Source organism: Ciconia boyciana, chromosome 1, assembly GCF_034638445.1.
Source record: "Ciconia boyciana chromosome 1, ASM3463844v1, whole genome shotgun sequence".
Taxonomy (NCBI): domain Eukaryota; kingdom Metazoa; phylum Chordata; class Aves; order Ciconiiformes; family Ciconiidae; genus Ciconia; species Ciconia boyciana.
In genome coordinates, this window is record NC_132934.1 from 9846689 (window position 1) to 9864477 (window position 17789).

General features: G+C 39.2%; 1 protein-coding gene across 2 annotated transcripts in view; it reads left to right on the top strand.

The window, feature by feature from the left end:
- Window positions 1-17789, top strand: part of SEMA3D (semaphorin 3D) — a 153874-nt gene that overhangs the window by 78782 nt on the left and 57303 nt on the right. For both annotated transcript variants that reach the window (XM_072858402.1, XM_072858393.1), the window contains exons 6-8: window positions 3491-3584; window positions 6886-7014; window positions 13083-13225. In XM_072858402.1, the coding sequence (XP_072714503.1) occupies window positions 3491-3584; window positions 6886-7014; window positions 13083-13225 (366 nt within the window). The remainder of the gene's footprint in view (window positions 1-3490; window positions 3585-6885; window positions 7015-13082; window positions 13226-17789) is intronic.

Here is a 17789-nt window from a genome sequence, read left to right on the forward strand (position 1 = left end):
CTTAGTACACAAGTCTCTTTTTAACTCCTAGATGTATAACACCTTGCCTATATTTATAACACTGGCTCTGTTCTCAGACGGTGTCAAGATGTGACCTGTCTGGCTGCTTGCCTGCGGTGCAGGCTTCCTATGCTGCTATAGAAATAGCTTTCTCTTTTCTTTGGGTCTCGGTGAAATTCTAGAATATAAGAAATGAGGTCTAATGATATGTTATTAAATGTTATAACCTGAAATATGTACACACTGGAGTTATTCTGACATATGGAATCAAGGGCAGATGCTCACAGAAAAAAAGAAAAAAAAAAAGAAAAAAAAAGAAAAAAAAAAAGAAAAAAAAAAGAAAAGAAAGGAAAAGAAAAGAAAAAAGTTATTAATGCTTGCCCAGGCTGACATCCATCATTATATTCCACACAATCTGGGAGTTGAGAGGGGCTGCCTATGCTACAGAAAACTGAAGCTGCCTGAAATCTGTATGGGGATGTTCTTTCCCTAATAAGCCTTTAATCCTCCTGGTATTATTTGGCGTATGCTGTATAATTGGTCTTGCAAAGAAATAATTTTGTAGGCTTCTTTGCTTCACTACTTTAAATATTCCAGTTAAAGCAACTGAAATTTTAGATCCCTTGTATCATGCTGATTTCTTAGCCTGAATGATCAAATACACAGCTGAATTGAACAGAACAGTTCTCAGCAAGAGTATAAATAAGGCTCTGGTTTACCTCTGGGTCATTAGCAAGATGCCTTATTCACTTTACCACTGCACCTTTAACTACTTCATTTGTGAAGGTTGTTTTCATCAGACATTATGAAATTATGGATTTGGTCTGATTGTTCAGTCCGGCAGCCAGTCTAGACGAGGGGTCTGTCTCAATTAGACGTGACCAATTACCTTATGGGAGGAAATGGAAGAAGAATCCCAGTATTGTATTTCCTAATCCCCTCACTGTCTCCCAGTCCTGCCTGTCCTGCATTCCTCCTGGTTGCTCAGCTGCAGTGGTCGACTGGACAGTGTTCAGCACTACTCATGCCTCTTCTGATGGTGAATCTCTTCTACAGCCTCCTGCTGAATTAATAGCTTTGAATGGCATCAGGCATATTTTCCCTTTCCTTCTTGGACCCCAAACACTTTATAGCCAATGTCCTCACACTGCCTCCCCAGATAAATGTGACAAGGCAGGAGGGTGCTGAGGACAGACCCATTGACATGAATTTGACAGACAGCAAATGAAAATGTCTCCTGGTTGTAGGAACTGAAGCCAGGAGTCCTATGTGGTAATTCAAAGCACTTTTGTTGCAGATCTGTTATTTCAGTCTTTTTTTTCTCTCCCCCCCCCCCCCTTTTTTTTTTTTCCCTTTTTTTATCTCTGGGTTATAAGAATGGATAATGGACATTTGGTAATTAGCAACCTCTACAGGAAGCTGTGGGATGCTTGGGAGAGCCAGGGCCTGAGATAGCCTCACGGAGGCTGTGAAACCAGGCAGTGCCCCGCTGACCTTTGAAAGCTGCTGGTGGATCTGCCCAGTGGTCTGCTGGCTGGTGACAGTGCTGTGAAAACAGAGGGGAAAACAGTGTGGATCAGGTGACTCAAAACCACAGCACACACTGCTTTTGAAGCAGTACAAATCCCCTACGGGATCACACAATTAAAGGGGATTAAAGTCCTAGTCTTGCTATTGCTGAAGTCACTGCCAAACCTTCTCTTGGCCGGTGAAGAAGAGGCTTGGCCCAGTTGGTGCTGTTAGCCACAGCTCTCCAAGGGATGCTCTTTTCTTTGAAAGCTTTGTCCAAAGTGAAAGCAAGAAGTTAATTCTGTGTGAATGCCTGGTAGTGTCCATTAGTTTGTCTGGGTGAAGTCTGAAATATTTGTTGTTGATCTATAAAGCCCCCAGTCCCCCGAGTATTGCCGGACTTGGAGACAGCCTCTTTGCATGTGATACAGCAAGGGTCCTCTGAGCAGCTCAGGATTGCACATATTAGAACAAAGGAGAACGGGACACTAACATAGCATTGGCAGAAAAAAAAATGCTGAATTTTTAATTTAGTTTTGTCCTTGGTGTGCTCTGATCCACTTTAGCCTGAGAATTTGGTTTACCTGATATCCCACAAGTTTGGGAAGATAACAAGAGTTGTTTGATGATTAAATTCTGCTTTGTATTAGGCAGGATTGCTGGAGGAAATTGAATTTATATTAATAGATTGGAATTGATTTTTCTTTTCTCTTAAGGAGCTTAATTATTCAATATCCTGGGCTTTTGTCTTCTGAGCCTAGAGAGTTTAGGAGACAACTCAATGAAATAGAAAGGTTTGGTCATTTATAATCTGATGTACATTAAAGATGAATTGAATTAATGTGTTGTGAAGTCTGATCCTATGTAGCCATCGTTGGGCATACTTAACTGTCGTTTGTGCTCTTCAGTCCTCTTGCAAGGAGGAGGTATAGAAACAAATAATTAAAGTTACTTCACCCTTTTTTAAGTAATTGTTTAAATCATAGAAGTGTTTTGGGTTTTTTTTAAACTAACTTCAAAAGTTATGTCTCTACAATAGACATTAAACCCACAATGATTTGATTCCTGAACACTAGTGGGATTTGAAATATCCCTGTAGGTAGGAGAGGATGTTAACAGTATGTCTGTAGGCAATCTCCCTTCTCTAACAGCAGCAGAATTCTGAAAATCAAGTCTCTATATCTGCAAAGACTTCTCTTTGCTCCTCTGAGCAATCAATTTGCTTTCAGAAAGACTCACTACGGGTTTCAGGTTAAGCGTGCTTTTAGGAAGCTAATGAAAGGAACAAGTAAAAGCATCCATTTTGGCAATTCAAAACTATAGTAAAACTTCAAATTAATGCTTACAACAACTGAATTGTTGATTGCCCACTGAAAGCATCAGAAATAGTTTTAAAATAATTTATTTTCTTTACCTTCCTCTATGCCCTTATTCTGTGATCCAGGAATTAATCACAATGTATTTGGGAACTGCAAGGAAGGATCTATTCTGATATCTCTGTATCATTAGCCTTGTTAAAAATAACAAGAGAGAGCATATGCTGCTTTCATTTAAAAGGGGCTGAACTGTGTCTGCCGTCAACATTATTCAGCAGTCCCTGGAGAAATTTAGGAGTCAGCCAGAATCCCTTTTGGATCTCCTGTTGCAACACACTCTATCAGCACTTTCCCAAATAGAAGCCAGTGCCTTTTAAGTACAATCCAGCTTTTAATTTGAGTAGAAATGAACAATGCATCTTTTTTTCGGAAAAGAATTGTATTTTTTTAAGATTTGTGTTTCACTATAGAGTGACCAGATATGTTAAAACAATGAGTGAAAAAAAATCCGGATGTAAAACAGAGGCACGGACTGTAAACATCAGTGCTGAGATGACAGCTGTATGATCTAATACACCTTCACTTCATATGTTAGCAGAACAGTTCGTCTAAGTGAGTTTTTCTCTGCAGCCGCACCAGGATAATGAATATGTGTTTATTCTCAGGAAACGGTATTCCGGCTGGACACTCAGAACTTGGAGTCTGGCAGGTTGAAATGCCCTTTCGATCCTCAGCAGCCATTTGCTTCAGTGATGGCAGGTAAGAAACCATCAGAGCCAGGTGCTTCTTTCAGACGTGCGATGGCTTCATACATGAGCTTGGGGTCAGAGGCTCAGCAGATGCCATCGTTGGAGCTCCTCTGGCACTAGTCATGTTTCTGATGCTGGTTTGTGCTCTCGGAGCTGAGGGAGCCTTCAGTCTGCAGACACCAAAGAGCTGGAAATGCAGCAACACAAACAGAGGCATCTGAGCAGCCGTGAAGCCTCTGCCACTTGAGCAGGAAGGTGGTTTCATCCTCACCCAGTCATTTCTCCTTTAAGAAGACAACAAAAAAACCACATGGACGGACAACATTTCAAGCGCTTCTGGGCCTCTTTCTGCAATTATCAATATGTTCTGCCCTTTGAAGTCTGCTGACATCCACTATTTCCATAAATACATTTTTGAGGTTTCTATTTACTCGAGTAGCCACTTCTGAAGCTGGAAGCCTAGGAACAAGATAGTGCAATCTGCCTGCTGTGTGCATCGCAGCACTGTGTGGTCTGACATTTGGTGCCGAGGAATGTCAGCTTGACCTCTGGATTTCAAATCACTATAAGAGCTACTTTTGTCATGGTTTGGTTCATAGCTTTGGACAATTTTCATTTAACTTGTCCATCAAGCATATGAATACAAGATAAGAGTGAAGCACCATGACGTTTTCATTTACAGCCAAAGAGCAGTGGTGACAATGCTTTGAAGTATCAGTCACTCTGTGTTATAAAAAGAATATGACTAATGTTCAGTCTTTATTCTCGGATAATAAGATAGATGATTTGTGATTCTGACCCAACAGATGGGGCAGGACTTCCTTTATTAAAAACAATAGATTAAAGCCAGTACTTATTCTTCTCAGGGACCCCTAGTACTGTTTAATGACCGTGAAGTCTATTTTTAAAATGGGATTCTAGAAACTTTAACATTTTTCTTTTTTTTTTTTTTTTAATGCAATAGAACTCCATGATTTATTATAGCATTGGCTAATTTCAGTAGCACTCTAGTGCTTTGAGTACTCTATTAAATCTTGTGAAATGAAGAAGATGCCATGTTTTAGCTAACTAAAACATGAACTTCAGTACATAAGCATTTTCAGGCTAGATAAAATTAATGGTCAGGGTATTCTAGTATCCCTTCTCTGACTATGCCTGGTGTCAAGTGCTTTGCAATAATGTACAAGGAGCATTGTAAAGAGTTACAGGCCTGACCAGGGAATGCGTTCTTGGCCTGTCTTTTGATGACTACTTTATTCCCAAAAGTACTAGGAAAGCAGTATAGCTCACGGATAAAATACTGCTCTGGGACTCAGGGGAGCTGAGTTCCCGTCTCTGCCACTGACAAGAGGAGTAACCTTTAGCATGTCACTTCTCTCTGCCTAGTTTTATTTGTCTGCTAAATGGCGATAAAGATTACTTGTACCATTCAGAAAGCACTTTGTAATCAGTTACACATATATGAGCTAAATAATATTTTATTATAATTTCACTCATGTATGTAGGTTAATACAAATGAGTAATTTTCATTCTTTGTAAAAATGGGTAATCGCTTTTTGAATTCTATACAACATTTCACCCCAAGTAAATTCCACAGATAAATTTGAAAAGATAGTCTTTTTGACTGAAAAATCACCTGCTCATCATCCATCTTCTTCTACAAATTACCGCTCACCAAAACTGTTCTGGAAATAACTGGAACTTGGAATGAGAGATGTGCTGAAAACGCCTTGTCAGCAGAGCCTAAGCAAGGATGGAGAATTGCTGTTAGCCCTTCAGATTTATCGATCACTGAGTGCCTGTCAGTTAGCAAACACCAATTACCCTGCCCATTCCTCATTATGACAAATACCTTTCAGAATGCACTATTGTTTCTTTACAAAGGCAACATGCTGTCTGAAAGATGTGCTTTCCAATACTGTCATGGAAATAACACATAAGCAACAATAATAATGAGGAAAAAAGAAAGCTGATAGATCTTCTTTTGCCAAATAAAGTGCTTGTGGATCGTGGGTTGCGGTTTTGTTGTTTTTTGGGGGTTTTTTCCCCCTTGATCTTATTTTTTTAAGCACATTTACATCTTCTGCAAATGAAAACACACAACATCTATGTTGAATGGTATTTATTCTGCATTCACTCTCAAATAAAAGACTTCTCTTTAAAAGATCTTGTGAAATGTTTCCACCCAGAGTGCCAGAAAACCTGGAGAAGGAACTCCTGGAAGGGGATTTTTATGTATCATATAGCTTTTTATATGTTTATCATTTATGAACATAAACCTTTTTTCTTTTTACAAACTCCAGTGTTTTGTTGTTGCAAGTCATTAAACAAAAACCAAACTCCTCCAACCAATAAAGCTGTCTTGTTATTTTGCAGAAAAAAGAGAATTGTAAAATGCACTATGCAGTAAAAAAAAAATCACAACGATACTGTTTCTTTGCTTCTTTGTAGAAAAGTACCAAGATCTGAAGGAAAACAGAAAATATTGTGCAATTCTTAAGGTTGTGAAGTTTTGCATTGCCCGCAAGGCTGTCAGACTAAATAGTAACTGCAATTGCAGCAAGCACACTCTACTGTATTATAGATATAGTTTCCTTGTGAGACAAATTCTGGCTACCTTATTCAAGCAAGAGGTCTCATTTACTTTAGTGGGACCACTCGCTATGTTAAAATGATCATGATTTGGGTCTGTAGCCATATTCTTACCATTAACATATTACATAGTTGAGAAGAATTCCCATAGTGCCTACATTCCTCTTCATGAATGAAGTGTTGGACGGAGATCCCTACACCAGGAAAGGGCCAAGCTGTGAAGTTCCCATAGTCAAGCATTCATTCATCACATTTACTAGCTCAAGCCCAGGAGCAGCAGAGCTGTTGGAGCTGTGGCAACCTGGGACAGAAGAACTAGCTTGAATCGATAGATGGTCATGTCCTCACCATGGCCCCCCAGGTCCATGGTCGGTGCTCACAGGGCAGGGTGCTCGGATCAAATAAACCTCTATACCCTTAAGAGCCCAGCACCCATTAAAGCCTGGGGGATTTACTTTTCTGAGTGATTAAAAGATCTGAAAATTAGACTTGGACTCCTTTACTTCTCAGACGTATAATTACAAATATTACCCTCATTTAAATGTAAGTAACTTCACAGATCCCAAAATCCCATTAAAATATAAACCAATAATATTTAAAAACATTAAATTAGTTCATAGGCCAATTAAATGCAGGTGTGGTTCACCCAACAAAACACAAATAATTTTAATTTTGTTTACTCCACAGCTGTAGAAACCCTATTTCTTTTTCATTTGCAGATGAGTATCTTTATGCTGGAACAGCTTCTGATTTCCTTGGCAAAGACACTGCTCTAACACGTTCTCTGGGCCCTTCTCACGACCACCATTACATCAGAACTGACATTTCTGAACATTACTGGCTTACTGGTAAGATCCCAAACATATGCTGTTGTCATTTGCGTTGTCCCTGCCTCTCTGAAGTTAATAGCCCCTTTCTTATATAAATATATGTCCAGTAACTATAAATATAGATATTGTATCATGGTATCTTTGGATTATGTAGGCATTTTTAAAAAAGCTCAGTGGAACAAAAATGCACTTGAGAAAAGTCACAGAGGTGGAAATGCTAATTAAGGAGAGGGTAGGGGCGTAAGACCTAATCATTCTTTCTGTCTTTGATCTATACATCTGTATATAGTCCTGTAATTGGAATAATATCATGACTTAAATGCTTCTATTTCCAGTCATCTTGGAGTAATTTTTTTTAAACTCTTTTTTCTGATCACTTGTTAAAAGCTGTTCTCTACAGCATGTTGCAATGACAGACTAGAAATTCCACATTTTTAGGTAGGAGGTCTTTTTTTTTTTTTCTTTTTCTTTTTTGAGGGGGAAAAATACCCTTTGTTGCTGTGAGGATCATTTTAAAACCACTAAGGGCACCCTAAAATAGCTTCCCAAGCAAAACACTGCTTTTTCTTGCCCGTTAAAAAACATTCTGAGCTAGTAAACCCTCTAAAAAACTGGCTGCATTTACACCCAGCCAGTCTCAAACCACACACAGAGTAACATGGAAAACTTATCTCACAAGCTAACCCTACTCAATTAAAGCATCCCCCTTTTAGCCGTCAACTGTCTTTAAAGATGTGGCAACACTGGCCCTGATTCAGGATGCCTGTGTAACTATTATGAGTGTATTGTAAAGCCAGGGCCTGCTGACCACAGGGCTAAGTTGTCTTCCCAGCAGACAACTTCTGAAGGGGATAATTTTGCCTCTTAACTCTTTGAGACCTCAACAAGAGGAAGTGTTCTTTTTTCTGTTATTTTTTTTCCCTACTCCTTCTCTCTCTTCTTCTAAGCTGCCGCCTTATGTGTCTGTCTAGATGTAACTCCATAACCTCAGGGTTTCTGCTGGGAGATGAGGAGGAAAGGAGAAGCCACTTAAAAGTCATTTTACGTTTCCAAATAGGAGCAGTCCTTTGGACAGATAGAGAAATCTGACATCTGACTATGCTGACCTATCCCACTTTCATCTCCTGTGCTCAAAACCTTTCTTGTCCCACCTTTCCTATCTCCTGTCTCTCATTTCCGCACATCCCTTGTGCAATGTAGACCAAAAATGGGCTGTAAACGATACAGACCAGGATGGGTCCTTCCAGCAGGCAGTTCTCTAACTGTAACTAAGCGTGCAACTGAATATCCAATTTTATTGCTGGTGGCCTGCTGATGCTCAGCATGAAAAGATGGTTGGGGTAGCCGCTTTCCTAAGGGATACTATAATATCCTAAAAAGAAAGATTTACTGCAGTTTGGTCCTGAGGAGCATCTGGTGTTACCATTAGTATAGATCCACCTTGATGAGCATTACAGGGTTCCAGTTCCCAGTCCAGAAGAACTTATAGCTTAAATATCCAGTTCCAAACATTTCTTTATGCTATTAATGTTTCTTCATGAGCAGTTTGAAACAAGGGAACAGTACAAGAACACAGGATAAACTAAAAGTTTGAGAACTGTTGATGTGTTTTAGTTTGGAGGCTGGGTGGGGGTGTCTGCCTTTCTTCTTTCTTTTAGATTGATTCATTTTTTATTCTGTTTTCACTTAAAGAGTCTGTATTTGTGAAAGTTTTCTAAGGAGAATAATATATTAATATGTCTGGGTTTGAAAAACAGCTTTAGTGTGTTAGACTGTGACATGAAAATTACCCCACACTGTATAAACACTGAAGACCCCATATATTCTTCAGGTTTACCTTGTTTCCAGACATATAAAAAACTACAGCCATGCTCTGTCTAAGACTTCGCATACACAATCCATGCAGTGTTATACTAAGTGGCATAGATATAAACTAGGTGCTTTTAATATTTTGAAACAGTCCTTTTAAGGTTGGAGAAAATTTTGAGTGCAACTTTAAATGATGGGATCATTTCTGCAATAAGCCATAGGGTAGCCAATATATTTCTAGTTTATTGTGTAACATTACCAACTACATACGTTTGTGCTTTCAGCTGATATTGGTATAAAGAAAATATTTACTTGATTTCAGGTTTAAAACTCCCCTCTCATTTAAATCCCCTCTTCCCTAAATCTACCACCCATTTACCAAGCATGTGTTAGACCTCCAGGAAAAGTTGTACACACTTGAGTAATTGTACAATTAGAAATAAATTATTTCCAGGCGTGACTCATGTTTACTTAGGATAAGCATAAAATGTATCACTTGTTTTTTTTTTCCAGGGGGCTGAGGAAGTTTTGCTATAATGCACCTTCATATTTTTAAAGTTTAGTCTTATTCTGTTCCTGGAAACAGGATTATCCTTTCCTGAGGGAAGGGAGGGAAAGACAAAGCATGAGGGAAAAATGCGTAGGATACTTTCCAGTTCCTTGCAGGGCATCTCTATCTTGACTAATTAAGACATGTCTTAATCTCAAAGACTGAATAGCAGCTCCACAATGGAGAAAGGGAGGAAGGCAGCTAATCTTTCCCATGACTCACGCTCACACAGGCTCATACCCCTGCACGCAGTGGCACTGAAGACAGAGGGGATGCTGCCTCTGCTCAGACTCCAGCCCTTCTCCTGCAGAGCTGATGAATCAGGCGCTCCCACAGCCGCTGACCGGAGCTGCCTCGCCCGTGGCCGGGCAGGGGATGAGGCGCGTGGGGCTGGTGGCTCTGCTCCGGATGGCAAAGCCGCCCACTGGAACCGAGTCTGCCCCGCTCCAGCCCGGCGGGCAGAGGAGGGCGTCCTGTGGCGGGATACCCGAGCCCTACATACAGGCATGCACTAAACAGCTGCACATTCCTCCCTCCTTTATAGGAAGCTAAAGCCATCGTTGGAATGAGTGCTTCCCTGAATTGCATTCATCTTCTTTTAATTTTTTTTTTCATTGAAATTTAGTTGTCTCTGCCAGGGCAAAGACTTGCAGGCAATGACTTCTTTATATCCTGTGAACTTTGGATGGGATTCAGCTCACTTAGCTCTAAAAGGCAAAGGCTAGCATCCTGTCTGAGCTCAGTCGTTTGGGTTGTCTCTGTAATTTACGGAGAGAGGTGACACATCCAGAGGGTGACTCACCCCACCTATTGTAGGAATCTATCTTAAAATAGGATTATTCATTGTCACTTTCTTCCTTGTGTCCATCCCTGAGAGAGGACCTGGATGAGTATAGGTTAGGAGCTTGACTTCTAGACGGTTAAAGGTAAATGAGGTGAGCGCTATCCTTTACATTTTATCATGCCACATATTTCTGGCAGCCCAACTACAAAGAGCTGCTGCCTCCCACTGTTTTGTGTTGCTTTTTCATTTCTTCATGTTCTGGGATTTGCTACTCATTTGCTGTCCTCTTTTTCTGAGCCTAATGGGTCTTACTTCTCTGTAGGTCTTACTAAGGCATGCACAGTTGCACTGTCTAAAACTACTGCTGGCGTTAGATGGGTGTGATAGCCGGCAAGTAACCAACAGCAAACAACGAAACCAGCAGTGAAGGACTAGGTGTAACAGCTCTTCCCACTGGGCCACAAAAGCATGTTTAAAAAAGCATGGCAACACCTGAATTTATTGTACTGTCTATTGTCAGAGTTCGTGATGCCTTTAATCCCCTGTTTGGTTACATACAATCTAGCCATGAAATTAATGTGTGGGGAACCTTCTATTGAAGCAATTAGGGGAGGACAACTGTCTGTATGGGAAAACGAACAGTAGTTTAAAGTCATCATCATCGTCATATAATGTTTCCCATGCAAAGAATCCAAAAACCTAATTCACAGTTGGTTTAAACACACTTTTCTATGTTGCATGGATGGATTACAAAAGATGAGACAAAGATCTCACTTGCAGAACATAGTGTGCTTTTCAGATCATGATCTCTTTCATTAAATTGTTTTCAGTCTCTTTGTCTTCCTATCTTTTACAGTGTATTTTTGTTTGGATTTAACTTTCAACTTCAGTGTTTTCGATTGTGATTTAAAATCATTAAATATTTGTGTTCCTTTAATTTGTTAGAGATTCTTCTGTATCTGTTGCAGGCATTGGTATTGAGACATTTGTTTTTGCATTTGGCTTGCCAAGTAAAGCAATGAAATTTAATTTAAAAAAACCATATATTCAGAGTTTTGTTCTGTGAATGTGGGTTAAAAAAAAACCTATGTGAAATTCAAAAGCATGCTATAGAAGTATTTCACAGGTTTTCCTATTAAATGGCTATTTAGCTAACCGCATATTTAAGAAACCATACTGGAAGCGTATTTATGTATTTATTCACGCTTAGAGATCTAATCTTCAAAGTAGCCTTCCAGGCCCTGAGGGGTAATTAAATATTTTCTTTAGGCTCATTTTGAAATCCTAACTTAAATTTACAGAGCTTGATGCCTGCATCATTTCATTTTTCTGCTGACGCCACTCTCTAGTGTCAGAAAGGTTTAAAATGGAAGCAGCGCTGTGGCTACTTTGACCCATAAATTTACTCTTCTGTCATGAAGGTGCACATTCAGCACTTAAACACATCCCATTTTGTCTCAGGCCTTTGACTGTGAACTTTTGAATCAAGGACCCTCCTTTTGTCCTGTGTGTACTGTAGAGTTCATGGTGAAAATTCCTCAAGGCTAATATGAAATAACAATCATTACAAAAAGGACAAAGGCATGAAGATACATTAAAAGCTGATAATAGTATTCCCCACATATCGCCAGTGTGGTCTATTTGCTCTACGATCTTACGCCATCCTCCTTACTGCTTTGTACTGCAGCCTGCCTGCTTATGGGGGACAAAGACTGTGTATTTTATTGCTGAAAGAATGTATTTTAGAGTCAAGGGTCTCTTTGCACCGTATTTGTGTAAGCACTTCTGTTTAAAGAAAAACATCTTTGATCCAAGTGCCCTCAGAAGAGCTCATCTATTGTAGCACATTGGGGAATGTCTTAAAAATCTCTTCCCCAAGTATCTATCTGGTCACTTGTGCAAGACAGTGTTGTTGCCTGCTCTGCTGCAGTCAGGGATCCCTGGAATTAGTTTAATTTCTGATTTTAGTGCAAAATTTAAAGAAAAAAAGAAAAAAAGATACCCAAAATAAAAACAAAAAACGCAACTGGTGAGCAGGTAGAGCAGGGCTTGAGATCATGGACGAGGGAGCTGAGGAAGACACTGAAGGACATGTATTAAATTCTTGGCCCAATAAGCATGCCTATAAGATGCAGGCAGAGATAACCAAGCTTTCTTTGGAACAGATCAGAAGTAATATAAAGGCTCAGCATGTCAAGGCAAGGCATGCTGTAGCATTTCTTGCAAAAAACAGATTTAAATAACCCAAACAAACTGTTACGTTGATATAGCTAATCTGTTTTCATGTACAACAAGGAACTGTGTCCTTAAGACTGACCAGTCAGTTGTGGAGTTTGTTGTGCTAAATTGGGAATCCCAACATGGCACTGTATTGGATTTGGTAGATATAGTCACTAAGACTGTTATAGCACAGATATATAGGAAACTTGTAACTTGGGAAAGCTGTCATTTATATTGAATTTTTAATCCCATGGATCAATAAAGGTTCTTTCATTCCTTTGCAAGCTATCTCTAGTAAACAGTAGTGTATTTCTGCACTCATAACTGCTGCAATGTGGAATTAAATTAATTTAAATTCTACCATGTGATTTCAGAAAATCTACTTAGCTTGGTATTGGTGGCAAGAGCCCTAAGGCAGATTTTTGTAGGCAATACTTTGTACTGAGAGTTATCCTGTTTTCAGAGAATGATATCCAGTGCTGCATATTTATGCAAGTGGTGGTAAGACATATACACAAAAACATCACACTAAGAGTAAATACTTCAGAATCTATGGTGGTTTTTGCTTGGAGTTAGTAAGAAACTTGTCATTACATGTCTCTATAGTGATATTTTTATTTCACTGAAAGATGCAACATAAATGCAAATATCGAAGCAGAAATTTAGTAGCAAGTATTAAGACTTTTCTTCATATTTGTAAAACCTTTTTTTTGGAACTTCTAGGAGCGAAATTCATTGGAACTTTTCCCATCCCAGACACCTATAACCCAGATGATGACAAAATCTACTTTTTTTTCCGAGAGATATCACAAGATAGTGGCACATCTGACAAGACAATCCTTTCCCGAGTCGGGAGAGTTTGTAAGGTAAGGACTCTATCTTTTTATTTTACTTAAAGAAAAAATTACCCATTGAGCCATCATAGTAATTTTTCTGAAAATAGATTACTAATGCTGTCTGAAATTTACTTGTCTGAAAAATAGACTTGATATTGACTGTGTACCTCTTTTTAAAAAGCGAATATGCTTATAAATTATAATCCTGTCTCTAAATGATAAAGTATTGACCTTCAGATATGCAACAGTGACCTGCTTTGTTTCATAAGCTTTCAGTGAGGAATGGCTTGTCGAAGTGTACACAATAGCAACGTATTTGGGTTTTTGTTGAAAGTGCCCACTGAATGGAGGGATATACAAACCCATCCCTTCAGCCTAGCTCAGTACATCATTCCTGGGCATTACTGAGAGCTGGGGTCAGTGTTTTGTTTCTGCACATTCCTGATAATCGGTTGGGGTGAGGGGAGGCTAAAAATGTGTATAGTTTCTGAGCTACACCCACATCTGCCTGGAGGTTTCCTCCCCTGGGAAGAAGTGCAGTCTTTGATCTGTTGACCAGGAGGACCTAGGGCCTGGGTCTGCTGCAGTGTAAAAAGTTTCATTTGTTTGGTGCCTGACCCCCTTTAAATGACTACTCCCTTCACTTTCTCTTTCATTATGCTTGGTTTTGCCCCTCATGAAAGACTTCTGCCCCTATGGTATTCATAATGCAGACTCAGATTTTCATGAGCTGCACTCTTTTTGAAGAAGCATCTCTGTCAAGGGCAGAAGCCTCCTCAAATGGTAATGAGAAGATAAACCAGTTCCTGCATATGAAGACAGCAGTCAGTGTAGAGTTTGCTGTTTAATAACCTGCTGGTTTTGCTAAAGTCTTCTTCCCACTACAGCAGAAGGGTCCATTGGCTTCTGTCAGACATACTTTCTATCTACTCCTTTGTCCCATAATACTATAGGAACAAAAGCAGTCAGTATAAGTGCTCCCATCCTGTCCTTAGGTCTTCAGTGAATCCAGGTACCCAGGAATCATTGGTAAAAGTCAGGAAAAGGGACTTTAAAGTTGTCTTCATATTAGTAAAAATAAGCTTTGAGCAAATGTTTATCTCATGTGGTGAACTAGATATCAGCAACACCATCACAGCAATCAATTTTGTTCAGAAACTTTCATTTACTTGCATTTTCTGAGCAATGTGCCTCTGCTGGCAGTGAAAATTATCTTAAGAAGCTTGAAAATTAGTAAACAAACAAAAGAGTTTGTGATTTGCAGTAAGATGTGTCTAGGAGAAGAGCACCCATTCTAATGGACACACACTGAGAAACAAAGAGTGGACACGTGTATGAATATGTAAATCTACAAGTGCTCTGCAGTCCAGCAAACTCCTAACTCCAATCGAGATTTCAGTGACCACAGCCATTTCACACTTCTGTCCTTGACCTAAAATGTTAAGAAAAAAACCACCTCATTCATAAGTCAGTTCTCTAGTAGGTTTTTAGCCAGACGAAAGAATGGATAATCTTTAGTTGGGTATTTCGCAGCAGTGTGATTAATAGCAGAATGGAAAGACAAACATATATGATTTGCTGCTAGACATGGCATTTGCTGATTATGAGGAAGCACTTAATGCATTAGGAGAAATTGGTAGACAACATTTTCAATCCAAGGCACATGAGAGATTATAGTAAACTAAGATATATTGCCTAGAGATCTCCAGCATCCTTTACCTAGACAAAAAAGGAGATAAGATATCATAATAAAAGCAAATGTATTGTAAGGAAATCCTAATGACCATGCATAATCATACCTCAAATGAGACAGAATTTCTAGAGTAATCATGTTACGGGAAAAAAATGTCTTGAATTTTATTTTTAATAGTCAAAGCAAAACAATGGAAACTGATAAGTAAGGTGATTATTGTTAATGTTAATTTTGCACTGTCTTCTTTATTTACTAAGCACTTCCAGATGGATGCAGAATTCTCTTGAAAATTCAGACTTCTGTTTTTTTGTACGTTTTTCTTGATTACCTGCCAATAAAAAATAATTATAATGCAAATTATTATAATGAAAATAGAATTATTATGGGTATTTAATATAAATTAAAATATGCAAATAGACTCCTCTGTTTATGGACCTCCTCTGGATCTGTGCTCTGATATGAAACATCTGCTATGTTTAATTCTCTCTTACAAGGGAACAATGTCTTTGGTTGCAACGGTTGATAACATAACAATTTCTACTTGCACTGTCTCATTAATGTGACCTGTACTGTGTGAAGTTAAGCCTTTGCCTTCTTTCCCTAGCAAGCAGAGAATAACAGTGGATAGGAGGAGCCCAGCAACTTTTGAAATCATTTGCTTGGTGTAAACCCATTTTTTTTCTACTGGAACTCAATTGCTCTCTACCTCACTGTTCCTTAGGGCTCCTGTACATTAATGCCAGAGACACATGCTGAAATTAGAATAGGCTTTGTTTTTAATAAGGAGGTTAGTCAATACAGCCTATTCTTTGGCTAATTTTCAATGGCTCAACAATATGGTCTCTCAGTGATCCTTTGCCTTAGGGAAAATCTTCTCTGGAAAGCATTCCCTTTTCCCAGCTACTTTCAGACCCAGATGATTACAATACTCTTGCTGGCAGCTCTTCGCCCAGAGTCAAACAGCTGTCACTTGTCCTGTTCATAAGACCATACTTACCGTCTCGAAGCACGCGTTGTAATAACGCAGCCACTGTAGCACTAAATAACACTAATTTAGATTTACGTCATCTGCATTCTGTATATCACTAGGGGATATCAGTATGAATTGGGAGGAAGTCCTTTCAACAGTCAGTTTCAGAACCAGTTGTGTAATTTATCATGGAAAACAGCATTTCCTATTTTTGGTTTGAGGGAGGCAGAAAAAGTATCATTGGCCTATCCGTAATACCTGATACTACTTATGGTATGTTCCTACCTACATAAAGTGTAATCTGTTGGGTTATTTACTTTCTTTTCAAGTAAGGTCATAAGTAAAAAGAAAAAATACTATTCAAGATTAGCCAGCAATGTTTATTTGTTTTTTAAAACACATACAGATACACATATGTATATTACATGATCATACAAACCTTAACTTCTTAAGACCATGGACCCATGTATTTCTATTTCTAGAAGCAAAACATAAGCTTTTACAGCTACATTGTCTTCAAGCCCACACTGCTGAACCAGTTTACATCAGCTAAAGCCACAACACAGTCATTACACAGAGCCAGATTTAAAAAAAAATAATTGCAGCATCTGTGCACTGTGCCCTCTGCAGTCAAGTAACAAATCAGCTACATTTTTGTATACATATCCACCACAAAATGATGACAGAATTGTAATTCTATTTAAGGACAACCTCACATATGCACAAATATAGCCCTAGAAAAGACCTAGGTTTCCCTCCTATTTTCCCCACTCAAGTAAAGTGAGAAATGAAAATCCTAACTTACAGGAGTCCACAGAAAGGTTTTGGAGAGGGAGGAAGTTTGTTGGGGTTTTGTTTGTTTGTTTTCTGTATAGAAACACATTTTTTCATAGTTACAACCTCATTCTATTGGAATGGAGTGGAAATTAGCCAAAAGCAGTAGTCTCTCTGCTGCAGTGTGAAAACCCTGTTTATTACAGTGGTTTGCATTTGCTGTGTTACAAGCTTCTCTTTAACAGTTTTGGTGATGTATTGCAAAAGTTACAGCACACAGGCTTAGAGACTGATTTCCAAGACCTCAACTGCCAAGAAATCGACCCCTGATGCTTTCCCATATTTCCCAAAGTGTTCGGTATCCAGAAGCGGCCTTTGTTCTAGTGGGAACAAGTGAGCTCTTTGTCTTTTTTTTTTGGTATGCCATTCCACCCTCATATATACCACACTGTACCTGGGGACAAAAATATAGCAATTAGGCACAGCCCTCTTGGTTAAACTGTACTTTCTAAACACACTGGAATGTAATCATTTTAAGAGCTCCTGAGTCAAGAGCCCAGGACACACCCTGCATTCCACCTTTGAGTAATGTGATTTATTTCCAAAGCCATGAACATGAGCAGAGTTCAAGGCTACGACCTTGCCTCCCATCTGGTGCTTTAAGGCAATTTGTATTCCCAGAATGGCAGGAGGGAGCTATTCCTCCATGACTCTGAGTCCAGGGTCTCTGGTGGGCTCTGCCGTGGGGCTGCTTGTGTATAAAAGTTAGAAGGTGTTTTTCTTGTTCTGGAAATAGTCTAGCCATGCCTTTACTGTGACTAGGGATAAGTGGTCATTAACATTCTTTGTATTTCTATATTGTGTAATGCATCACTGTGTAGATAATTGATCTATCTCCAAAACCATTTAAGTTGTCCGCATAGTGTAATGCTTTACCATTCAGCCGTATTAGCTTGGGTCCCGGAAGCGAAATAGCCATGTTAACATGTTCTCAGCAGGGCTAATTAGTCTGGGCTCAGAGCCATGCTCGTGCAGCTATCCTGCTTCCAGTTCTGGAGGCAGCTCATTCCAGACGAGATTTAACTTACTGTGTATTACATGCTTACATACTTCCTTTGTCACCATAATATTGCTTAGCCACAATGCTAACCATGGGC